This window comes from Chinchilla lanigera, unplaced genomic scaffold (assembly GCF_000276665.1).
Source record: "Chinchilla lanigera isolate Chin_1 unplaced genomic scaffold, ChiLan1.0 scaffold00186, whole genome shotgun sequence".
Lineage (NCBI taxonomy): Eukaryota > Metazoa > Chordata > Mammalia > Rodentia > Chinchillidae > Chinchilla > Chinchilla lanigera.
This window is the reverse complement of record NW_004955587.1, coordinates 656,657-683,287: the sequence shown is the minus strand read 5'-3', so window position 1 is coordinate 683,287 and position 26,631 is coordinate 656,657. Positions and strand designations below refer to the sequence as shown.

The 26,631-nt window shown below is 38.6% G+C and overlaps 2 protein-coding genes across 2 annotated transcripts in view; both read right to left on the bottom strand.

Annotated features, from left to right (window-relative positions):
• Window positions 1–14,417, bottom strand: part of Xk (X-linked Kx blood group) — a 56,959-nt gene extending 42,542 nt beyond the window's left edge. The window contains exons 1-2 of the mRNA XM_005414450.2: window positions 14,091–14,417; window positions 6,566–6,828 (exon numbers count right to left, since the gene is read on the bottom strand). Coding sequence (XP_005414507.1) covers window positions 6,566–6,828; window positions 14,091–14,335 — 508 coding nt within the window. The 5' untranslated portion in view covers window positions 14,336–14,417. The remainder of the gene's footprint in view (window positions 1–6,565; window positions 6,829–14,090) is intronic.
• A 10,135-nt stretch (window positions 14,418–24,552) lies between these two features.
• The window catches only part of Lancl3 (LanC lantibiotic synthetase component C-like 3 (bacterial)), a 102,631-nt gene continuing 100,552 nt past the window's right edge, over window positions 24,553–26,631 (bottom strand). The window contains exon 5 of the mRNA XM_005414448.2: window positions 24,553–24,878. Within this exon, the coding sequence (XP_005414505.1) occupies window positions 24,719–24,878 (160 nt within the window). The 3' untranslated portion in view covers window positions 24,553–24,718. The remainder of the gene's footprint in view (window positions 24,879–26,631) is intronic.

Below are 26,631 nucleotides of genomic sequence, written 5' to 3'. Positions count from 1 at the left end.
TCCTCAAAAAACTAAAACTAGAGGATTCATTTGAATCAGCTACTCCTCTTCTTGGTATCTTCCTGAAAGAATTAAAAACATCACACCACAGCGATATAGGCACACACATGTTAATAGCAGCACAATTTGTAATAGATAAATCTTGGAAACAGCCCAAATTCCCACCCATGGATGACTGGATAAAGATATGGTACTTTTATACAACAGAATATTACTCTGCTATATGGAATGATAAATTTGAGACATTTGTAGGTGAATGGATGGACCTTCAGAACAGTCTTACGTGAAATAAATCAGACACACGTTTAAATATGACATTCTTTCTGTGTTGTGAGAAGCTGAAAGTGTAAATAAGGACCCAAATGTATAACAGATTTTGGGAAATGGGAAGAAAATGTTCAAGGGAGGGGTGGGGGGAAAAGAGCAGAAGGAAAGGGAAAAAAAGAAAATAGAAGGAAAAAATGGAAATAAAGCTTTTTAAATGAGGTGAAGAGGGAGAGGTTTAAGGGATGGGAGAAGAATGAGAAAAAAAGAAGAATGAAGATATATCATATATAGGTACAAATTCCCTATGATAAATGTTATCATTATGGTATATCTAAAATGTTCCAATAAAATTAATCTAAAAAAAATACTCACAAAAGAATATAATAGAACAAATTAGTTAGGCCAACCTATTCAAACTGCCATTTGTGGGGTGATACTAGTTAGTGGACTGTTTATTACTTGTCAGCTATAACAAATACAGAAATTGAAAGTTCTCACTGAGCAACTTTTACGGCAATCTGGGCTCACTACAACTTTTAAGTGAGTGGGCTCATCTTCATCAATAGGGGATATACCCATTCAGGTGTCAAATGTCAAGTGAAATGTGAGCTGAAAACTATTAACATGACCACATAGCAGTTCACAATGAAATAGAAAACGAAAACAAGAAAATTTTCTAATACCGACCTTATTCCACAGGTAATATGAGAAGCACTACACTACACTACTCAATAAATAAGATAGACCTTTCAGAAGACTATGCATCTAGAATTAATTTATGGTGGGAATAACAAATTCAAGCACATATAGCAGATGGATAATTACTATAAATGAGTGAAGTGGGTCAGATATGGGATGCTATAAGCAGGAGTGAGGACTGTGGCAAATCACAGGCCCAATCTTAATGAAGCAGCAGTTACCCTTGTTTACTGACTGGAAACATGTGTATACTCATTTGGACTTTTCAGGAAAAGGCAGAGATCAAGAATTTCAAGTAAAAAGTTCTTGATTTTTAATTGCTAGTCATTTTTAAGATGTCTATTTAGGCGTGGCAAGCTATCTGCTGTCCAGATTGTCATAAGTTTCCATTTTGTAATATGCAGGTTAGGAAATGATGTAATCAAGGTTAATAGAAGGACCCATTTTTCTTGAATCTAATTTTTGGGCCTCAAAGGCCCTTTGTAAAGAGGCTACCTCGCTTTGGCCACACCCTGCCAAAGCCTCACACTGGAGAGATCATACACCTGGTTGTGAACCTAACCTTTCTCATTTGGTAGGATTCCCTCTCTCAGCTGGGCACTGGTCACCACTGGTGTCCTCTTTACAGGACTCAAGCTAGAGGAAATTCATTCTCCACATCCCTCTTCCTTGCCTTTCAGAAAGACACAAAAGACCTAAACTTGGGTGGGCTCATGTAATCCCAATGGCAGCAATTATCACTCCACCCTCTCCCTCTGGAGTACAGGTTCCTTACGAATGTGAAAGGGCCATCTGTGAGAGTGCTGGATCAGGCTGATGATATACTGGCTGTGGCCCCCATGTTTCATATGAAACCCATAAGCACAGCTGAGCACAATGCATAAAGGGGTGGCAGACGCCCTGCTGGTCCTTTCAGCCCCTGAACTCTCCAGAGTGCTCGCCAGAAAGGGCTCATTCAAATTCAGCCTCCAATCCACCTTGGACACCAAACAGAACCTGAGAGAGCCTGGCCCCATACAGAAGTCATAGTGCCCATTAATGTCAATTACCACCTGGCCTGCAGAGAACTGCTCACCTGATATGGTTAAACCACCTATTGTGCTTTCTCATGCCCTGAATGAATTCTTCTGCAGTGCAGTGTTGTGAAGAAGCCAGAGGGCTATATCTTGCAGTATAATAAGCCACACTCATTAGCCACATAAACAGATTTTAAATATCAGGAAGTTATTTAACCAGCATGTCAAGATCTGAGTATAAATACTAACCCTCTGATAATACCTGTCTAGGTTCCCTCACTTTTCACTGAATGACACAGAAGTGGAATAACCCAGGCCCTGTCATAATCATCCTTCATGGCAGAGAGGGGCTGATGTTGTCCCTACCATGTAATCAACTGAAGATAATCCTCCATCTGCAGTCACGTAAAACTTATCAATGCCTTTCCATTGCCTCAGGGGTAAAGCCTGAAATGCTGGGGTGCTTTTTCCTGCTTTTTCTTCACCTGCCCTCTCCACCTCACATACTAGTTTTCAATATAAACCTATGTCCTGTAAATATTTGCCTCATCTCTGAGACTGGGTTAGATTCCCTCAATATCCCTCACAGTGGCTGCTTAACCTCCACTTTGCAGGATTTATTTTAAATAAAATACATATATGATTGATTATCTGCTTCAGGTCTGTCCATTCTAAGATGACAAGGGCCTGTCCACCTTCTACCACTTTATTCTCAGAGGTCAGCATGGAATCTGAAACACAGAACATAAAACTCATTGCATCCAAGAATGAAATCGCACAAATATAACCTCAAATCTTGGCTCCTCTGGTAGACTGTAATTACAATTTCCCTCTTTAGTAAGATAAAGAGGATATTACCAAGGACACCATGGAAATGAAATTCTGTGATGCCTGTTCACAGTGGTTAGCACAAAGCAAGTGTTCGTGGAATAATCATTATTACTGCCAATATTACCACGAGAACGGAAGAAGGGCACTGTGAGGTCCCGGCAGGTCAAATGACAGGCTGCAGGGACATCCTAGAGCAGAAAAACCTTAGTGTCCTCATCTGGGCTTCATCCCAACATATCCTCCAAGGTCCAGTGACTTGACCAAGGCCCTACTGAGATCAGAGCAACTCAGGGAATCTCAATATGATGAAACTCACCCAATAGTAAAGCTTATAGTGTCAATTATTCTTTGACTATGAGATAACTTTCTAATAATGTATGACCTGTTTATATGAAATATGCAAGTATGTAAATCCATAGAAACAGAAAATAGAGAAGTGCTTGCCAGGGTGTAGGGGCAGGGAAAACGAGGAAAAAGGGAATGACTGTTCATGGGTAGCAGATTTCCTTTTCTTTCTTTTTATTTTTCGGCAGATTCCTTTTTGGTGTGATGAAAATGTAGTACAATTAGCTAGTGGTGATGATGGCACAAATCTGAATATAGTAAAAGCTACTGAACTATATATTTTAAATGAATTATAAAACAATTTTTAAAAAAATCTCTCCAGTCACTGCGTAGCTGTTTCCACCTTCTCTTCCTCATGCCAAACTCTAGGAACGCCAAATTCATCCATGTTTGCTCAGCAAACACAGATTCAGAGCACACAGGATGACAGAGTCCCAGTAAACTAGATACTTCACGAGGCCCCAGGTAACTCTAATAATCATCAGGGAAGTTTGAGGATATTGATCTAAGCCACTGATGGCCATCACTGCTATTTCTGGCTTTCCAAGAATTCCCTGAAGCTAGGTCGTTGTGTGATTAGTCAGTGAGACTCAAAGTAAAGTTTATTAGGGAGATTTCTGGGAAAGTTATACTTAGTATTAAAAGGAGAAAGACATCTTCCCTTCCATCTTCAGTCTTTATTCCTCCCTTGAATGCAGTTATGATGGTTGAGACTGAAGTGGCAATGCAAGCAAAAGACCAGTAGATTTTCACATATATCAAGATTGCCATTGTTGAAACAGTGCCAGCAACTGCCTACTTCCTGTTTCTTGTTAAATGAATGAAATAAACTTTAGGCTGTTTAATCCTGTCATCAGGGGTTTGTCCCATGCACCAAATACATTCCTAACTATATGACAGACCTTTCCAACTTTTGCCTTTGTGACACACCCTAATCCAACGATGGCGAAACTGTCAGAACATTCAGTGGTACAAACAGCCTGCTGTGGCACATGTGCCATAGGCTCACCACCACTGCTCTAGTCCAAGTTCCATTTACAAGGATTTTTTTTTTTTCCCTACAGGTGAGTGATTTCTTCCTCAGATATATTAAGAGACTAACTGGGTATGGACAAAACCTGCATAAATGGCCATCATCTCTCTAACAAAATCATCCCCACTTTCTTTTTGCATGTCTATTTAATTTATCATTTGACTCACAAGACGTATTTTTCCAAGTCCTTGGGGATATCGGACAGATATCCCTTTTGATACGTTTTCCAAGACAGATTTTATCTTCCTGAATGGAATTCTGTTTGAGAAACTACAGAAAGTTTTGGCAAACTTTCAGTGTAAGGCTTGAGAGAGTAAAGGTCTGAGGCTTTGTGACCCTTATGTTGTCTACTGCAACCCTGCCACTGTGGGCGCCAGTCACAGGCAATATATAAATGAAAATGTATGGCTGTGTTACAATACAATTTTATTTACAGAAAACTGTCAGTCTCCAGATTAGGCCCAGAAGGCAGTCTTCACTATCAAAAAATTGAGAAAAATGATCTAGTTATAAAAATCAAACAGGCTACCACTTCCTCCACTGTATCAGTATGTCTCTGCCCCTTGAAAAAACAATAAACCAGGAAATGTGTATAAACTGGAACTAGAGTAGACTTACCTTGGCCAGTCCACATTTCTGTTGTAAGTCCTTAGAGAACAAAGGTATTACAGTATTTTTATATACTGTCTACCACAGGTTGTGGGAGGCACTTTCATATAAATGTTGATGTACCAAAGTTGAAGAACTCTACTTAAAACTCTAACTAATATTTTAAGAATTACAGGTAACCTAGCTAAGGGATACAATTCAGATATAAAAGTATCATGTGATCATACCCTGACTTATGACATTTTACCATCCAGTTTAAACTACAGACAGAGGAAGATAAAAGTCACGGCGTTATTGAAGAGTATTTTTAAAATTCTGACTTCAGTGTTTTCCTAAATATGTATTCTTTTCAACTTAAGGCTTTTAAACTATTTTGTGTGTCTATAGTAAAACTTACCAGAGTGCTTGGTTTTCATGTACATAGAGTACTAATATGAGAGCAGTTATTACCCTTTCATAGTTGAAGTCTTTTCATTTATGTCCAGTGCAAAAGGAAGTTTTTAGGAAAAAATGAATTAAAAACCAAATTCTGCTCTCAATTTGACAATGTGAGAATAGCTCAAAGGTTAGAAAGCTGTGTTCACTTAAATGTGAAAGGTTCTAATATATCTCTTAGAACTTCAATTGGACAGAATAGTGGGTCTTGATTCCATCATTCACTGCAAAGCTCTTACAATCAACTGCCTCAGCTAGTTTAGAAGTATCACTGAAAAATAGAGGTGAAATCCCAAGTCCAACCGCCTTTGGCAGCTGCAGTTTCAGCTGCAAATTGTCTGTTCTAAAAATTGCCACAGTGGAATTTTTGGCCCTTCTTAAACTGCCACAATTCAGCATCCCCCAGCAAGAGTTAAGAGTTTACCTCTCCCCGGTTTCCTTGAATAAGAGCAAGACTTTGTGACTACATCAACAAAGAGAAGGTAGAAGAAGTAATGATCCGTAACTCTCAAGGCTGCATCACAAAAAGGCCATATGCCTTTCATGTGGCATTGTCTTGTTCTGCAGTTTCAGCTGCAAACTGTCTGTTCTAAAAATTGCCACAGGGCTGGGGATTTAGCTCAGCGGCACAGCGCATGCATGGCAAGCACAAGGTCGTGAGTTCAATTCCTGGTACCGGAAGAAAAGACAAAAAAAAAAATTGCCACAGTGGAATTTTTGGTCCTTCTTAAACTTCCACAATTCTGCATCCCCCAGCAAGAGTTAAGAGTTTACCCCTCTCCTGTTTCCTTGAACGAGAGCAAGACTTTGTGACTATGTCGACAAACAGAAGGCAGAAGAAGTAATGATCCGTAACTCTCAAGGCTGCACCACAAAAGGCCATATGCCTTTGATGTGGCATTGTCTTGTTCTGAAGATATTCACCCTTGGAAGTAGTCACGATGCTGCAAGGAAACTCAAACTACTCCACATGGAGAGCAAATAGAGAAGAACTGAGATTCCCACAAAACAGCAAGCATCAAGACATCAGAGCAACAAGACATGTGCGTCAGTGGGCCTTGATGTAGTCTAGCCCTCCATCTTTGAGCCACCTCAGCTGATCCACAGTGGAATATAAGTGAGCTTTCCCTTTGGGGCCCTGCACAAAACGCAGATTCATAAGCAACATGAATGTTCTCATTTTAACTCGGTAAAATGTGGGCTTAGTAACTGGAATGCAGACCTCCAACTGTATGCACATATGGATGAATTTCACTTGAAACAAAACAAACTGTATGCTTTGCTTCACATTTTAAGACTGAAATGCAAACAAAAACAAAAATATACATACCTCTTCCAAAAGTGATATGCTGCTGCAAGACACTTATATACATCTGTAGGGTCAGCTGCGGGGCTGACCCCAGGAAAGCCTGGATCACTGATGCCCGGCTGAATGCAGACCGATGGGTGAATAGCTTGCCTTCTGCCTGGCCCACCTCCCTTTCAATCTCCTCTGAGAGGCCATTTTTCGGTATCTGCCGCTTCTTAGTGATGCTGACATAGGGCTCTTCATCGTGGTTTGACTGACAGTAGATGTAAAAGGCTTCAAAACACCTGAAGAAATCAGCAAGTCATAATTATTAGAGGTAGACAGGATTCTCTCTTTTCTCAGTCATCTTGCTTCTACTTGGCCTGATTCTGAAAGCCTTGACTTGGCTATGCTGGACTGCAGTCACCCCTCTACACTGTTCACTCCAACGATGAGTTCTAAGTTCTTCGTCTTCTTGACACCTTCCAACATGCCAATGAAAACTGGGTGAGAATCAAATTGAGGTAAGACGAAAGGCCAATATATCACATACACTGACAACCCTAGTTAAAGCAGGAAGTATAGTTGGGAGATTGCCCAGCACAGGGCAGCTTGTCATTTGGCATTTCATTGGAAGGCCATAACATACTACCTATTTCTTTGCCCTCATAAGATCTTATAGGGCAGAGCTAAAGTCAGTCATGCCCAGGGACCTGCCAGATATGTCTTATTTATGGATTCCTAAACCTGCTCTAGGGACAGAGCCTTAACTTCCAGAAGAGAGAATACTTGGCTTCTAAATTGGGATTTCCTCTCTAGGTGATGATAAAGATGCTGAAAGGAGAAGGGTACTGAAGGCTGTGATTTACTCTGAATTACCCCACCCACTCAAACACAGACTGATGTGTGTGAGACAAAACGTCAGTTGTGCAATATAGATGTAGGGTACTTGGGTGTTCACTGCAGAATTACTTTAAGTTTTATATGTCTAAAACCTTTCATAATAAAAGGCTAGGAACAAAATGAGTTTTCCCTAGGTATAAGAAAAATACCTACAACTTAAATTTAAAAATTGCTGAAGGATTTTTTTTCTCTGAAACACAAACTTTCCTAACAACTGTATAATGCTGGTAACAACCTTATAATGCGAGGCAACTTTGGCGATGAGATTATATATCTAACTTAAAATAATAAAACAAAACCACTGATACAAGAAAAGAAACAAGGAAACCTTTTTGGTAAGTACAGAGTGGACATAATTGTGATTATTACCTGTGTTCACTTGCTCCTGGGAGAAAGAAATCATGCAGTAGTATGAGTGCAGGTGTGTCTACTACATTTTGCTTGGTGGATTCAAGAACACTTTAATATACAATATTACAGGAAAACATGTAAAACAGCACAGACAAGTTTGATCAACTGAAAATAATATTAATCAAATTCAGGTCAGGAGTTTAACCACAGTTTCTCCAAAACTCAAATTTGTGACTGAGGACTAAATGAGGCCTAGCTACTTCATATTTTGGACCTTTGAGAACAAGAAGGGCTAGATAATAAATTGATAATTGCCTTTATTCTCTAGCACGTGATGGATATTGATGCACTTAATAGCAAGTATTTTGAGGAATGCAAGGACATTTTAGTTTATAAAATATTTTCTCTCATATCTCAGAAAGTCTGCTGCAAGAACTTGGTATCATCTGTAATAGCAAAATTGTGGAACTATTCTAAAGTTCCTTAAAGTAAAAGAATAATTAACTAAATCTAATGTGCCCAATCAATGAAATATGTAGTCCTAAACTTTTATGGTTTAGAAGTATATCTGCTATTATAAAAATACTGGATTGGGGCTGTAGCTCAGTGGTAGAACACCTGCTTAGCATGTATGAAGCCCTAAGTTCAATCCTCAACACCAAAAATAAACTAAAAATATATTTCACCATATTTGGTAAATGAAAAAAGTGAATTACAATGGGATATATCAGACATGTCCACGTAGAAGCCTGCTTACCCAGTTTTTTAAATGTTCTAAAAAATAAAAAAGGAAGTGTTTACATACAATGTACGTGCCCCAAGACAATTCCTCTTCATTCAATGTGGCTCAAGAAAGACAAAAGCTAGACACATCAGAGAAAAAATTCCGTATTTCTGTGAAAAAAATCACAAACACACATACACACACACACACACACACACACACACACACACACTAGAATGTTTGAGCTGGCTCATACTGGCTAAAAACAGCCAACTACAAAATAGGAAATTTGTAAGCCAAATGTCAAGCTTAACCAGACTCATGGATAAACACATTATAGAAATCGGTAAACACTGAATATCATGGCCCATTTTCCCTGAGTTTACAAACATATCACCACAAAAATACTAGTAAGGATATACAACAAAAGCATTAAGAATTATTGCCTTTAGGCAGTTAAATCAGAGGTTTGATTTTCTTCACTGGGCATTTCTGTTTTCTCCTTTTCAGTCATTTCAATGACAACAACAAAACTGCTTTACTAGCATGATAAAATCAAGTGCCGAGTTTTCAAAGACCAAAACAAGCACACAAATGGAACACTAGGTCATGCTAAGAACTGAACTAATGAAACAAGGGTTTGGAAGAGAATGCAACTGTCTTGATGCTAAGGAAGGAACTGTGTGTATTTCGTGAGACTAGAAGCATTCATACAATTGTAAACAAAATGAAACTTCACTGACAAATGAATGGAAATGAAAAAAGACCCCAGAATGAAACTAACGGCACAGGCTGCTCTAAAACTCAGGTGGACTTTCTTACAGGTTATTGGTTTTCCTAGATACCACACTTGCCTTTGAAGTTTGATATGTAGTAGGGGCTTAATAAACCCCAAGACGTCTCATGACCACTGCTAAGAAAACTAGCAAATTACTACTATATACTTGGAATTATATAAAACATATCTAATTACTTTACATCTGTTTTGGGGGGTCTCTTCTTGCAGTTTTGTTTGCAAGTCTGTCTAAATAAAGAAACAAATAGATACTTTCATCAAAATCTTTCAAGGTGTGGGCTGGGGATGTTGCTCAGTGGCACAGTGTATAGCATATACAAAAGACTAGGTTCCATCCCCAGCACCAAAAAGCAAAGGGGAGGGGAGGGGAGAGAAGAGAAAAGGAGAGGAGAGGAGGCCAAGATGAAATAAGCCCAGACCAGACCAGAAAAAAGAAAAGAAAAAGAAAAAAACTAAAAAACTAAGAAATCATTTAGACCAAGAGTAAAGAAAATGTTTGCATTTACAGAGAGTAAATAGCTTAGGATTTACAGGATATGCTCTGTGTTACAATTTCTCAACACTGTCTCCAAAGTGCTAAAGCACTTATCATATATAAATGTTGTGCTCCAATAAAACTTTATTTATAAAGCAAGCAATGGGGCTATTTAGTAAATGGTTCACAGTTCTCTGAACTTCTGATGTAGATATTCAGTAATTTGATCCATTTTTTTTACTTTATCTTATTTCCAAGTATCATTCTCTCATTTTCAAACGTAAGTTGAGAAGTTTATTTCTTAATTGAAACCATGCATGTTGGTGTAGGCACAAGTAACTTGTGATATTAGGAACTCTAATGAAATACTTTTTCCAAAGAAATACTATGATTTCATATAAACTATGTTATCTTCCTATGACACACATGCTCTAGGAGCCTACACAAAAACAAAACTGGTTAAAAACCAAACGTTTTGAGACCTCTGAAGAGCCACTTGCTTAATCTCTCTAAGCCTCAATTCCTGGACTGTAAAAATAAGATAATAACAGCTCACAGGGTTTTTACAGTGGATGGAATTAAACAGTATGCAAAAGCACTTTGAAAGTAAAGTAAATAAATGCTTTCTATACTATTTTATTTAAAATTGCCTTGAAAGTTTACTATAGAGAAAAATACTGTCATAAATAATTTTGCAAATTTTTATATATAAAGATTTTTGGAACTTTTTAGCCTGCATCTTAAAAACCCAGATTTTTCACACACCATTTTCCCCTCCTTATACCAGTATTAAAAATAAGGGAAATTCCTAGACTTGTACTCAAATTTATTTATCCCTTTTCTCAATTAATTTGTGAAAATTAATCTAATTATAAGAGAATGATAAACAGAACAATTTAAATTTTTTGGTGAGAAATATTCTTCCTCCTCTGATTTTCCAGGATCTTCATTATAATTCAAAATAAGATTTTCCTTAAAATTGAAAAAAAATTTCAAGCTATTAGCTAAAGTTCATATTCAAATTCAGTCTTATGTGGAAACAACCATACAAATTAGTCACAGTCTTAAATATGAAACTGAACATGTATAAGATGTAAATGAAATAAGGTGCTCTCCAAATACCTCCCTAAAGGAAAGAAGGCACAGAGCCAAAGTAGTAAAATTTAGTTCATGATCATTCGTGTGATGTATTGCAGTGTTTTGGTATTTTTTGGTTTTGTTTTTGAGGTACTGGGAATAGAATTCAGGCTTCTGGCATACTAGGCAAATATTCCACCACCAAACTTCATCGTCAGCCCTATACTGCAATTTAACTGGGCTATAACCCCGTATGAACTAAAAAATAGGGGCTGGGGATTTAGCTCAGCGGCAAAAGCGCCTGCCTGGCAAGTGCAAGGTCATGAGTTCGGTTCCTGGTACCGGAGAAAAACCAAAAAACAAAAACAACAGAACTAAAACATAATGATCTGTATAAAAAGAATATATATTTGGGTGGTACTCACCCAAAGTTAAATGGAGCTAAACTATCCCCAAACATTACTAAGTCCAATGATAAGGGTAAAACCTGTCTGTCCTCTGTTTGGTGAAAATAATTGTGATCTTTGGTAAAGCTGATGTCTTAGACTTCAGATGGACTCTATACTCTATCAGCAAAAGAGAATTCCAGTAGGATATCAAGTCATGCTAATATACAACAAGAAATTGCTTTACGTTTTGTCTGAAAGCTAAGAGACTTGGAACCACATTTTGTGTACCTCAGCTCTAAGATTATGCATCCAATATCTCTTTGAAATAAATCAGGTGCATTAGAACAAGAGACTCTTTGGCAGTGGAAAGAAGCTGCCTGTATTTTTTTTTAATCTTTAATTTTGTTTTCCCTTAAGAAACACTGACCTGCTCAGAATTTTCTGGAAGTAGAGCTTTTTCATAGTGTTGAAAGTTTCTATGCAACTGAAAAGCTATCTCTTAAAAGCAAAAAAAAATTTCCTTTTCTTAATAAAATTAGAATATTTTATTATAAAATCTAAAAGTCTACAGAGGAAAAAATTATATACTGTGTTTCAGAAGAATAGTAAAGTCATATCCTACCATCCAAAATTACTGGTCATAACCTCTTTATATATTTCCTTGAGCTCAGGTTTATATTTATCATCCTATTTTTATATATACCATGCAATTAGTTTTGTGTTGGATTACTCTTTTTTTTTCTCTCTCTCTTTATGAGACAGGGTCTCGCTATGCAGTTCAGGCTAGCCTTCAGCTCACTTTGTAGCCCAGGCTGGCCTTGAACTCAAGTATCCTCCTGCCTCAGCCTCCTAAGTGCTGGGATTATAGGCATGCTCCACCACGCCCAGCTTGTGTTGGGTTACTCTTAATGTTTAAAAACATTTTAAATGTCAACAATGGTAGGGTATTCTCATTTACTTGTATGACTATTTAGGTTGTATTTAATTTTTTAAATGTCCCGAAATAACCACATTTTTTCTTCAGATAGAACTGATAAAATACACTACATACACCTCTGCTTTCTTTCCTGGATCATAGGGAACATAAGTAATCCAATTCCATTTCTCAAAAAACCTTGGAAACGTGATCGGGAGCCTTATTTTTCTTTTCTATAAAATGGGTACAGGGTTAGAAGTGTAGCATAGTGGCAGAGTACTGGCCTAGCAGGTGTGAGGGCTTAGGTTCAATGTTAGTACCCAAATAAATAAATAAATAAATGCTGAGGAAGGAGAATGACAATCTGGGGCCCAGCCGGGGCAAATCAACAACTTAGTGAGATCCTGTCTCAAAATTTAAAAAATTTTAAAAGGGCCGAGGATGTTGCTCAGTAACTGTCAAACCATGTACCACAAGAAGCTTTTGGAAAATGGTAGTTTCCCATATCTCTGCACTTAAACATGAGTTTAAGAAACAAGGATTGTCTTGCTCAGTCAGATCACATTTATGTTACTGAGTAGGCACACTATCAGGATCACAGGAGTTCCTTAGCTAGACGGACTGTTTCTCACTCTAGGTCAGAGGACTTTGTCAAGTTTTTTCTCTGTCTCTTCCTCCCTCCCTCCCTTTCCTTTTTAAATTTTTCTGCATCCCCTCATCAGGAGTAGCAACTTCTCATTCCTCAACATGCCAGTTTCTCTTTCTTTCTAGGATTCTGCAGCTTCTGGAGGCCGGGAAATTATTCACCAAGTTTGCCATGACCGTGTGTTATCTACCAGTCAGTATCCTGAGTGTCAGCTAGAATGGTTGTCTTTAGTATGAGGTACACAAGTTTTATAAAATCTATCTTCGTGCTCAAGTGTGCATGTGTGTGTGTGTGCGTGTGTGTGTTGAGGGGATTTTATTTCCTGGTAGGAAAGGTTCCTATTCTGGCAGCTGAGATGTGTGTGTAGCCTACCTTCTCAAATTTCTGTCATCTATACCTAAAATGTAGTATTTTAAATTTATTTCCAACCCAGAGGGATACTGATTGCTTTGCTTTTCCTGTAGAGGTGAAAGATACCAAAACAACACATCAAACTCCCTTCAAGGTCTTTCGATAAAGCCAACATCTGTTTCACCATTTCTTTCTTTTTTCTTCCTTTTGGTACAGGGAATCGAACTCAGGACCTTGCAGTTGCTGGGCAGACACCTGTGTTGCTGAGCTATATCCCCGGCCCAATCATTTATTTCTATTTGCGTTGTGTTCATAAAAATAAATTTCCAGAAATGTCACGCTTTTTCTTAACACACAACAAGTTTTTGTGTTACGGACCCACTGTTTAGCAGAGTTCATGACTGTTAGGAAGGGCCTGAAGACATTTCTACATCCCAATGTTTCCACCTCCATAATTAGTAAACCACCAAAGAGAGAAGAGTGGTGCGGGGATTTCTAGACTTCTGCGTGGGAATTACATAAATTCGTATCTGTAAAGTGCTCAGAGCGGTGCCCGGCACACAGTAACCTCCACGTGTCCGATAAGTCAAAGGGACTCACGGGCACACGCTATCGTAGTTCTGAACCGTGACCGCAGCCCAGAACACACTCCCAGGGGTTGCGAGCGCACACGGCCCCGGCAGTCCCGCCCGCGCCCACCAGAGACCGCCATGTATGCCATGAGACGGAGCCACACCGCACTGCCATTTTTGTCTGTCAGACTGAGGTGAGCGTTGGCCGTGTGTAGGCCAGCGCGGAACAGGACCGCGGCGAACCGCCGCCTTAGTACCCACACGCTAGGGTCCCGCCACACTGCCGGGAGCGCGGGCCGGCCGGGGCCCCTCCCCGGAGCAGGCTGGCGGCCCGCGGCCTGGGCTTGGCCCCGGCTTCCACACGCACCTGATGACGGGCCCGAGCTGCAGCAGGTGCAGCAGCAGCACGAGCGGGCGATCCCGGCTGAGGTCGCGGTGCACGAAGACGAGCGTGAGCTGCACCACAGCACAGGGCATCAGCGAGAAAAGCAGCGTCAGCGCCTGCCACATGCGGTCCCCGTCCGACCTGTAGGTGCTGCTCAGGTAGAGCGCCGCCGTCGTCTCGGCCAGGAAGAGGAACAGGGACGCCAGCACGGAGGCCGGGAATTTCATCTCCGCGCGTCAGCGGCGCGCACCGGGCCGGACGCGGAGGCAGCGGCGGGCGAGGCGGCCGGCGGCGGTTGGCGGTTGCCGGCGGCGGCTGGCGGTGGCAGCTCCCTGAGGGGCTCCCGGCATGCCCAGCTCCGACCCGCTCGCGCGCTCTGCGCAGCCCGCGGAGGGCACGCGGCCCGGCCCACCGGCCCGGGCTCTGGAGCTGGGGCCTGGGGGCAACCGACCCTGCTGGGGTGGGGCGGGAGCGCGGCCCCACGGGACACGCCCACACGCACCGTGCGCCGCCCGCGCGCCGGAATGTCTTCGGCGTCGCTAAGGCAACTGGCCCCTGCGGGCCGCGAACCGGTGTCGACAGACAGCTTGCGCCGCGCCGCGCCGCGCCGCGCCGCACGCGGGAGCCCTGAACGCTGCGGCGAATCCAGCGGCCCCCGGCGCAGTCTCTGGGTCCTAGAGTCGCTCGGCCTGTGCTTTCTTTGGAAACCATCCACAGCCCTTTGAGAAGCCGCAGCCAGTAGGGTTCCTAATTGGGTTACGGAAGCCTTTTCAGCCTATTTTTGATTTTCTGGGCGGAGGAGAGCCTGGTTCTTCCCAGGGCCAGTTTGCTGTCATTTAGAAATAGACCTCCAAATGCAGAGGTCAGAGATACTCCTTCCGATGATGAAAGAGCTAGAAGCCCATGCTTTCCCTATGAGAAAAATTGCTTACAGAATGTATTCCCTCATAACTGTGACTAACTCAGGTCAAAGACCAGGACCTAATAAGGAAGCAGTTTTCCAGCCCGAGGCAGGCCTCTTCGTACTGGTGTACAAATCCTAACACTAATACAGGTCTTCGTAGGTACTGAACTTTGAACCACTTTCTAGCATCAGAATTTATTCACTCCAGCCCTAAACTTCAGACCTTGATCAATTCACTAAAACTCTTTAAAACACAGGCTTAACGTGTCCCTCCAGAGTTAGACTAAGATCCCTGTCTGCTGAAACTGGATGATTTTATTCTTTAGGCCTCTCAGTGATTTTTTATTTAGGAAAGTAATGTGAAAAATACAATATAAAGATTCAAAAGCGATCAAAACAAAGATGTAGTGGGGTACCACATGATGGGTTGTTTCACTTGGTTGGTGTACGACATGAGAAAATCTATTTATAAGACTCGTGGGGAGGATTCAGCAGACAACTGAGAGGTACCAGGCTCCTTTTCCAAAAGGATTACTAATGTCTATTTATAGAACCCAGCAGGCCATCGTGTCCTGGATCAAGAAACACACATTATCACAAACACAAAATCAGCACAACAACCACTTCATAGAGTATTTGTGTAAGATTTTATTTGACACTGTGGTTAGCTTTGAAAGGAAAATTAATTAGTAGCTTAGATTATTAACTGGAACACAGTAAATATTTAGCATTAGACTTTATTCTAAAGCAAAGGATTACCATACGTTTTACATTATTAAGTGGACCATGTTGTCGGGCACAGAGGCAGTAAGCCAATAAATAACTTCACTTTAAACACTATACAGCACAGTTTATGGCGAATTATTTTCTACAGTACAAAACTAATACAGAAAACACATTGGAAAGATCACAGTGTTTAGAACGTTGTAACAGCAATTTTTAAAACAGGAAGGGGCATAATCTCTAAGCTTCTGACTCAATCTTACTTTTAGAGAGATTTCAATAAATCATGCAGTGCACTGTGAGCAGAAGCAACATCAACAGACTGTGGGACTTACCCTTCTGGGACCCACCAATAACATTTGGACATTTGTAAATTGGACCTTCTTGGTCAGTCTGTGGACCAGCTAACCCCAGTATTAAAGCCTTTCTCTATCATCATTTTCACTTTGAGAATAACATACATATTACAGGTTAGGATTTCTAGTTTCCCTGTCAAACACCTAAGTGGGTTTTCACTGAAGATCAACTTAGTGTCATATCTTGCATTTTGCTTCCTCACTGACACTGAAGTTCTCATTATTTTTAAAATATTATGTACACAATAACAGACTTATAGACAGTAATGTTTTGGTATAATAAGAAAGAACAGGGGCTGGGGATTTAGCTCAGCAGCACAGAGCCTGCCTGGCAAGCACGAGGTCGTGACTTTGATTCCCAGAACCAGAAAAAAACTAAAAAAAAAAAAAAAAAAGAAAGAAAGAAAGAACATACAAGAACTCTTGCGAATTTGATTTTATTATGAAATGTAGTTGTATGACATTTCGTGATGTAGTGAAATACCTGGCAAAATATTCTGCTCTAAACGAAGGACTAATTACTACCCATAAATCTTTGAAAGCAAATCAGAGTACCCCTAAGAGAATGTACTAATTAGCAAGTGGTCAACTAACTTGTCTTTCATTTCATGTGCAAGTCTCTCAAAACTTTGGGTATATCAACAGTTGGTGTTGGATTTAATGTTAATGAAAATAGGATTTTAAAGTAGGAATAACTAATTTCTAGTATTTGCTATACTTTTATTAATTTCATATTTTTAAATCTTAATTTATGCTGAGACAAATATATTGCAGAGTATAATATTATTAATAACACTAATTTATTGAATAGTTCTTAAAAATTCAGTAGTACTTTAAATAGTTACTTCTTTACTTTGGAGTACAATTAGGAATAAGCAATTATACTATATTGACAGATTATTCCTTTGTAATCTCCCCCAAATAAGTAAGGGGTTACACTAATTTGCTGCTTATGAATGTAGCACGAGGAAGATGAACCTTTTCTCTCCATTGACAAAATTGTATTTCTGTAAGTATTGCAAGTTGGAGAGGGTAGCTTTTTGGTGGAACAAATTTAATTCACTGGGCAATGCACATTACAAAACTAAAATAAAACACACTGCTTAATTATTCCCAAGATGTATATGGCTTTGCAAAATGTTTCCCTTAATAACTGTATTGTACAAAATCCAGCTTGAAAATTTTTGTGAATTTGGTTTCATTAAAACCAAAAGATTAAAATTCAGACTTCCCTTCCACACGGATCTCCCTTAGATATTTAAACTTGGGAAATTGTTTTCCATTTAAAGAATGGCCTGAGCTTCTTGATCAGATTCTAAAACCAAACTTTTGCATATATAATATTATAGTCCTATTCCTGGAGAGTCTACATAAAACCGTTACACTGCATTTTCAAGAGCAAAATGATTCTATTGCTGCTACAATCTTCAGAAGACGTTTCTAATATTTAAATACTAATGCCTAAAGAAGAAAAACAAAGCTGATCATTTAAATCAATCTGCTTATTTGATTGCATCCACATATACGAGCTACCACAGTTAACTTGAACCAAATTCAGCAGCAGAACTTATTTTATTGGTAATTTCCACTTAAGCACAGATATTAAAACAAAACAAAGGGAAACATCAGAGACCCCATTAAAAACCATGTTGTAAAAAGATTATTTGTTATAAATTGACGGTAGACAAGTGTAGTATATATAATCTCTAAACTGATTGCTATGCCATAACTACTTGGTATACAAGAAGCATACACACTGGAGCACGTAAAATATGAAAAAAAGGACTTGCAAAATTGTACTCTACACCTATGGATTCCATGTTTACACATATACATATTCAGATGTTTCCCCTTCTTTTTAGAGTGTTCATCATTTCTGAAAGAATAAGAGGAAAGTGTGTATTTCGGTACTTTCTAAAGGTCTACGTTCATGTGTAAGACTTTAAAGCCATCTGCTGATTTCAATTTAGTAAGTACTTATTTTAGAACAAGGGCAATATCATAGTTCCCAGGTGATTCTGAATATAAAGATAAATAGAGATGAGCTCAAAACAGAGTGCGAAAGAGAGGAAAACATGAAGGTGTGTGTGTGTGTGTGTGTGTGTGTGTGTGTAGACACTTACGGCAATTTCCAGAACTACTATAGACACAGAGTTCAACAAGTCAACTTCAAATAGAGTTCTTTATCCAGGAGAGTTTGCTCAGAGCCTACAATGTAAACTCACCATGTAACCTCCAAAAGAAGGTAAAGGAATGGAATTTCTCTAACTTAATCCCCGAATCTCTTTTTTCACAGTGGAATTCTTTGACTACTCTGCTGAAGTGGGGTAAAAAGTCTAGTACTCATACAGTTTGCAATGTTTTGTTTCCATTTTCTTTCATAACAACAAAAATAATACAAGCAGTGGCAAGGTCTTATCAGTACTAGGAAGAATGGGATTCAAGTTGTGTAAGGTCAATGCAGCCACCAATCCACTTGCAGTTCTTGTACACCTGAAAAGTAGCTAGTCTAACTTGAGAGGAGTAGTAAATGCAAAATACATACTGAATTTTGAAGGCTTAGTACAAAAAAATAAAATATTGCATTGATGGCACATTAAAATTGTAATATTTTAATATATTAGATACAGTGGGTTTGGTCAAATACAACATTATTTATTTCATTCTTTTCTTTCTTAGTGTGGCTACTACAAAATTTTAAAATTCTATATGTAGTTTGTATTTATGGGTCACATTATATTTCCATCAGATATTGCTGCTGTATTTGTAAAACTCTTGGCTGTTATCTTCCACAGATAGCTACTATGGCTTTAACCTGGCCGAAGTTTTAATAAAAATGAAAGCTCAAGATAGACAGCTTGAAGTGTAACATGGGCCCTCCTTAATGATGTGCTAATTAACAGAGAGAAGTTAGCACACAGTTAAGACTCATTCATTAATCAGTTTATGCTTGAACATATCTGTTCACTCAGCCATTTTTATAGCTAAATGTTGGATATTATTTCATATGTGACACTCTCCTTAAACCATTTCCCATTTAGAAAAAAATTGTGGCTCACTGCTAGCATTCATTTAATTTTCAGCTATCAAGAATTGCAATATTTTGTAAATGGAAATGCTAATAAAACAGAATACGAGAAAATGTCTTTTGTTTTTAAAAACCAAAAGGAAACAGCGCAATACTAATAATTAAGACCAGATATTTTATGCCAAACTTTGAATGTAAGGTTAGGACTGTAATCCATGTGCTATGATAGGGATAAACACTACAGCAGCAAGTAGCTCTGGTCAGTATTCTTAGGGAAAATGGTATGTCCATCTCATCTCTCTTTCTCCCTGTACTGCTTACACACAGAGAGACACCATTGGGGAAGGGGGCAATTAAATCCTAGGTGTCTTTCCCCGCTCTTTCTTCCTTTTTGTTGTTCGGGGAGGAGAATGGAAAGAATTGAGAGGATAAATAGGGGAAATTATTTCCAGTGTTCTATAGCACAGTGGGGTCCCTATTGTCTAAAATATTTATAATATTTTTCATTCTATTTAGAAGAGACTGAAGGTTCCCAGCACATAGAAATGAATAAATGTTTGAGGAAATGGGTACATTAGTTACTCTGATGTAATCACTACATATTGGAAACGTGTTTGGAATTATTGTACTATACCCCATAAATATGTACAAATATGTATCAAATAAAAGTACAAAGAAAGAGAGAACAGTCTGTTCATTTAATTCATGTAACTCACCAGCTTTTCCATCCTGCCAGCCCAAAACAAAAGTATAGATGATTTGGTTTAAATAATGTTTAAATTCCGTTCAGAGGGGGTAAATAACAGGTACACAATGGAAAAAGAAGGTGCAAAGAATTGTGAAGGTAAGGGACTTTGCCATTTGTGAAAGAGTCCTGGTAAAAATGACAAAGTTTGATATTTTAAGAAAATTCAAACAAATATTCTTTTAAACACTAAAGGCATCATCTATCAGGTCTCAGTGCATTAACACTTTTAGTTAAAGAAATGAGACTGTACTTCCAGTGTAAGATTTATGATCGTGAATGAGGCCCAGACATTTAATGTAGCACCAACTTTTTTTCCAAAAATAAAATAAACTAAAATAAAGTGACTAGGTTTATTTAAGGGAGGAAAGCAAAACAACACCATTATATTCTCATGAACTGGTTCACTTGTAGTGGGCTGTGTTGAACTTGTGATCTGACCACAGAACAGGCTCAACTCCTGCTGCTGCTGAGTTTGAGATCAGCCCTTCTGTCCAGAGAGAACTCCAGCCTTACTGAGCTTGGAGCTCCTAGCTAAGAGCAGACATGGACAGAAGAGATAAGGAGAAAACCTGCCCTCCCAGGAGGAAGAAAGTCACATGATTACGTAGACATAGGGAAAAAAAGTACACCATAATGAGCTATTTAAAGAGAGAGGTCCCAGGAAGCAATAAAACCCATGCATAAGATTGTATGTATTCTTAAAACCATTAAATGTGCATCTGCAATTCACTTTGAGGTGCCCAGCTTCAACAAACTCCCCAACCCATCTACTCTTTTGCCTGCTTTCTCATTTGTTTTCCTTGCCACCTTATGCCAAGATCACATAGCCTTGGCAAATTTGAGGCTGCTTGGTGGTTTTAGCTAGTAATTTGAAACAGTGTCAAATAAATAAAACCAGGTCCCCAGAGGAAGTTCTTATATACAGCTGAGAGTACATTTCTATTCCTACACGTCACATAGCTGTGAGGTCTGAATTAAAATGCAGATCAAACTCAGGCTTAAATTACTTCATTTCTCAATTCATTTGTACAGGCACCATAATCCTTTGTTTTCAGTAAGGAAAATAAATATTTGCATTAAAAGGAGCTCCCAGGCTAAGCAAATCAATCTCTGTGTAGTAAGCCCTGGCAAATTAGAAACTTCTGAGGCATAAAAGCTGTAGTCAGAACTGGTGGTAAAACATGAAAAGTGTACATTGATTTTGACCTATCCAGCGATTCAGACCTGGATTCTGTTTGGCTGAAACATTTACCGGAAGTCATAACTGAGCATAATTTTCTATGTACATAATAGGTACTTAAAACATAGCATGCTTCCTTTGTTTTTCCTCCTTCCCTCCCTTCCTTCCTTCCTTTCTTATTTTATTATTATTATTCTTTAGTTTTTGCTGGAGATGGAACCCAGGACTTCACACAGGCTAGGCAAGTTCTCTGTCACTGATCGACCCACCTATAGTCCTGTGCATTTTGTTAACATAATTGTATATCACAATCCTGCATTTTTGAAATTATTGAGGCATAGTCTCTACAGAAATTGAAATGATTTGCATACTAACGATTATAATCTTAGCATGTCAAAGGAAGTTAAACGAGTAGGTTGGCAATTGAAGAGCTATGATTTAGCAAAGAACAAAAGTCTATTTGATTCTATTTGTTCTTTGAGTTATCAGTATATGAACGTTATTATCTTAGTAACACTGTCAATCACGTAAGGAACTACAGGGTCATAGGTGCCATCAAACTTCTGTTTTTCTTGGTTTTGAGGTTATAGCCATAACAAAAAAGAAAAACCTGATGAGTAAAATCATACTGGCTAAAAAAGATCCAATAACATCCTGGGGATATGTGGAAGAAAAGAAAGGTAATTGTGCTATGAAAAAACACACAGAAGTGTAGTAGTTTACAAAACACCTTATTATCAAAGTATAATGCAATCTTACTATTGTTGAGTAACTTCCTTGATGAATCCATAAACATTTCCACAATTGCCTTCAAGGCTTAAACTGCTTCTCCCACATATATTAAGTCATATCCAAGTTATACTAGTGGTGGTGAAAATGTCCCCTTATCCTTCAAGAGGAAACATGCTTCAGTACTGCAGTAACAATTACACAGAGGGGGCAAGGTGGATAATAAGTGACCTACCACATTTCTACAGCAAAACTTAAGGGCCTTCTATCCCGTTCTTAGCAAAAATGTCAGAAGAGGACCTTTCCAAAACTACAAATCTATTTCTTCAGGAAAAATAAGTTTGAACAGTACTTAAGTACTAACAAGCTTAACCTTGTTCCTAATTGACTGAGATGTCCTTTCAGAAAGACAATATCCAAACAAGGCCCTTCCTTGGATTTAACATAGAAGAGGTATCTTTTCACAACAGCAAACACAACGTGTCACAGTCACCCTTCCAGATCTTGGAAGTGTCAGTAAACAAGGAAGAAGTCCAGTTTTTCTAAAGTTCCTAGAGTGGTAATATGAGCTAGAGTCTCTCTCCTTCCTGCTTTAGGTTTTAGGTCTCAAGCATGAATAATGGAAAGACAAGCAAACAGAAAGGGAAGGTAATTTTGAGGGAAAGGATATTTTGTTCAGGTAGTCTAGGACACCGAATACATACCCTCGGAAAGTGAAACCCTGGGTTTAAATATTTGTTCTATTGCTTCCCAGCTTTGAGACTTTGGCACAATCATATTACATACGTTCAGGAGCTGCTGGAGGATGACAGAAGCATGAGTTATGTTTTAAAAATAAAGCCCTGATATTGGGTAGCTGTTATTTTTAACCGATAGGAGCAGAGTGAAATGAATTGAAAATGATATGGTGAAAACCAGGCATCACCGCCATGTCAGAAGGAGACCACTTTATAGAATGCATCCTGCAGTAAGGCTGAAGAGGAAATGACAAGGTTACCTATTCCTGGAACACTTTCTGGAACCAAATTTTGGAAGTCATCTGAAAGCTGCTACTTATGTGGTGCTTCCCCAAAAGGAGTATAATCACAAATGAACAAGTGGGGCTAATTTTGTTTTTATCTGAAGATGTAGAAATGGAACAGTAAGCCAAAAATATGCCTGCTTTTCAAAATAATTTTACCCTACTTTGTCTTGATGAGTGCAAACATACAAAATATCATAAAATATACAAAGACGGTTCTGGTTCTTGCCTTTCTTTGGTAAGATTATGTAAGAATCTTACAAATACTACAAGTTCTCTTCCATAAAACGGGAGAACGCATGGATATACAATCAAACACACTGGTGCATGTGCTTACACACACCCACATGCACATAAATCTGTTTAGGTCCCAGAGTATTCCCTAATTCCACCCAAAGTCAATGACTTCAATTAGGAACTACTGAACTAAGGAGTAGGTATTTAGTGGATAGATGTAGCCTATGCACACGCATATGTATACACCCAGACACACACACACACACACACACACATATACATCCAAATATCAAATGTCTTTAAATAATTAAATCTTATACAGTAAAGTTTCCTTCTTAATGTGACATATGAGGATGTTAGTGATCAAATTATAAGACAGGGGTAAATTCATGTACTGTGCATTAAAGTGACACACACTCCTACAATGTTGTACGATCCACTACTTACCTGAAGCAGTTTTACAATTTTTATGCCTTTACAGGAAGATTCCATTTGATAACTGGCCTCAATGGGTATTATGCTAAATTTCTAGTGCATCTTGTGTGTTGGAAGAAATGTTGCCCTCCCATAAATTCATTTATCTTGTAATATAATCTTATAAAATGGAGCAACATTCCACAGTCACACGTGCCTTTTTCAGCCTGTGTCTATCTGCCCCAAGGGACATAACATTCCATCAAAGACAGAAATAATATGTCTTTGTAGTGGTTACCTTGGTCTCTGAGACAAACGGATTTTACCAAGAGCATATTTTACAGTGTGATAATAGCTTTGTAGGGATTATGCACAGAGAAGCACTTTAAAATTTACTAACAATAAAAAATACACATTTCGCACTTCAAATTGAGAAAGAAACACTTGATGGCAACACTCTCTACCATAGTTCTAGCTTATGAATTTTCATTTCATCCCCCCATGCTATTAAGGATAGAACCCAGGGCCTCAAACATGCTAGGTGTGTACTCTATGATACAGCTACACCCCAGCTAGGAATGTTAGTATTCTAATTGAGCGTTAGGAAAGAGAAATGAACTAGGAAAACAGTAAGGGATAAGAAAATTACACACTTCAGTGTTTAAATTGAGTTATGATATGATGTTTTAAAGTGCCCAGGGTAGTGATAAAAATAGATTCATATGCAAATATCACCATTGGGTAAAAATCATGAATTTCGATAAGTAAAGGCATAGAACAACCAAAGGTTTCATGTCCTTCATTCTTACTGCTAGTAGTTTTTGTGTGGATAAAATTACTTCAGTTTTGGATTATCTTTGTTTCTGAATTTAGAAGTGGAGGGCACCCACAGATAGTTAAATTCTGCCTTCAATAGTGAAGGTGTCAGCATTTTATTGCCATAGTCACCATTTCATTTTGTTTTCTATATCATTCCCTCAAAAACAGATCATTTCTCTTTCTCTTTTCCCTCTGATGTCTGGTTTTACATCTAGTCCCTGAAATAATAAACCTCTAACATTTTCAGGTGACTTGTTATATCTACATTTGGCAAGTTCTCTCTCCAGTCTGGTATCATGCTGCCTTCACCTGCCTGCTCCCATTCTTCTGGCGGCAATGTTAAGGCTCATGGTTGTGATACCATTGAATGTGGCTTATATGGAAACTGCCTTGGAGAGGCTGGAGAAATCTCAGGGAACTTCTTCAGGCCCACAGCGGGAGATGGAACCTTCTAAACAAAGACGCTGAAGAGAGGGAATTCAGCTTGGCTGGGCTGCAGCAGATCGATCAGAAAGCACACTGTCCCAGAGAAGCCTTCATACAAGCTGTATATACTTTCAAGAACCCGAGAACCAGACTTGAATTCCTCTGTAAATAAGAACTGAGCAAACCTAAGAGAAAAAGAAAATAAAAATAGTGTTAAGATGAGTATTTCCATATTATTGCCGTGTGTTGCTTCTTTCTCTTCTTCTGCTAAATTAAAAATTTAGCATATTTGCTTCTCACAATTATGTAATTATTTTGAGAAAGCCTAGTTCACTGAGTAAAACAAGAGGGAACCATTTCACAGTTGTGAAGGTTTCACTACAAATTATGTTGGCAAGCAAATCCAACTATTTTCTAAGCTTGCAAAGCAAAGCACTTTGGCATTTTCTGAGGGTTTCATTCCCTCTATCATCTAATAATTAAAAGAGAAGAAGGTAGATTCTTGAATAGAAACAAAGTGATGTCAGTGTCACTTCAAAAAAAGAATAAATAATGTGTGTCTTTGCAGGCATATTATTTCTGAGCTAGGTTCCATTTACATGTGGCAGAGAGGAGAGACTTGGAAAATAAATGTGCAAGATCTTATACAATCTTAGCTTTGTGCAAACAAAAGAATAAGATAAATGTGTAGAGGCAATGGACTTTTGTAATGATGACATCAAGTAGTAAACTCAGCTACAAGACATTATTTTTAAGACATCCACCTAAAAATATCGGTGGCCTCTAAATTCTCTGTGAAAGAGCCTTTCATCTCTTACCTACTTTTGCCACAGATACTATTCAGATTATTCATAACAAGTAACATTTTTATAGTTGTTTGTACTTTTCAGAGTGCTGTTACCTATGTTATTTTTTTACTTGCTGTATTCATTCTCATCAAGAACAAAAATAATCACCAGCTCAAAGGCTGGATGGAGCGTACAGCTTGGTAAGACCTGAAAACTGACACTTTTGGAAGTTTACACTATTGCTACTACACAGGGGGTCCTATGAAGCATAATTACTTTTTCTTTTCTTAAGGCTCTTTAAATTAGGTGATGATGAAAGCTTGGGATAAATTAGCAGGCAAAAGATTGCAATTCTGTTTGGTACAATTATTCCATCAAATGGTTTCTTGATCATGCAACAATTTAAAATGGAATTTTACTTTTAAACAGAATAATAAAGCATCTTCAAATTAATTCAGAACTTTAACCATTTAATGAAATCAGCATTATGGTATAACTTGAGGGGGATTTTTGCTCTTTTGTTGCAACAGATCATTTGGCAGTCTCCTTCTCAAAAAAAGTTTTCAAATGCATGAAATAAAATATAAAGATATCCACAGGAAATTTATTATATTAAGGCATAGTTAGTAAAAAAAAATTATTTTGGTACTAAGATTGAACTCACCACGTCCCACCCAGCTCTTGATGTTCCCTGGGAAAAACTGCAAGGGGATGAAGAAATACAGACAAGAGAGGAAAGCTGGGGTCAAGCAGAGGTCTCTCTCCTGATGGGAGAAGGAACTACCCAAGAACTATAGAATGTTTATTTATACACTCAGGAAGTTGATGTCAATTTAGCCTCTCTGCCTAGAAACCAGTTTGCAAGTTGCAACAGCTTGTTTAGATGGCTAGAGGAGCTCACAGTGTTGTCCCGCTGGCTTTGTCTTAGCCCTTCATGTGTGCTTGTTTTCCAGCTTCTGTTCCTCCCTACAGAATCCAAGGCGTTTGCATGCTGAGCACATTCTCTGCCTCTAAGCTACATCTTTAACCTCAGTTAACAATTGTAAGCCAAAATATGTGACATAATAGCGTGTGTATCCTTCATTAATGCATTAAATAACACTGGGAATGAGAAGACATACAACCATAGATATTGGAAATTCAAAATATT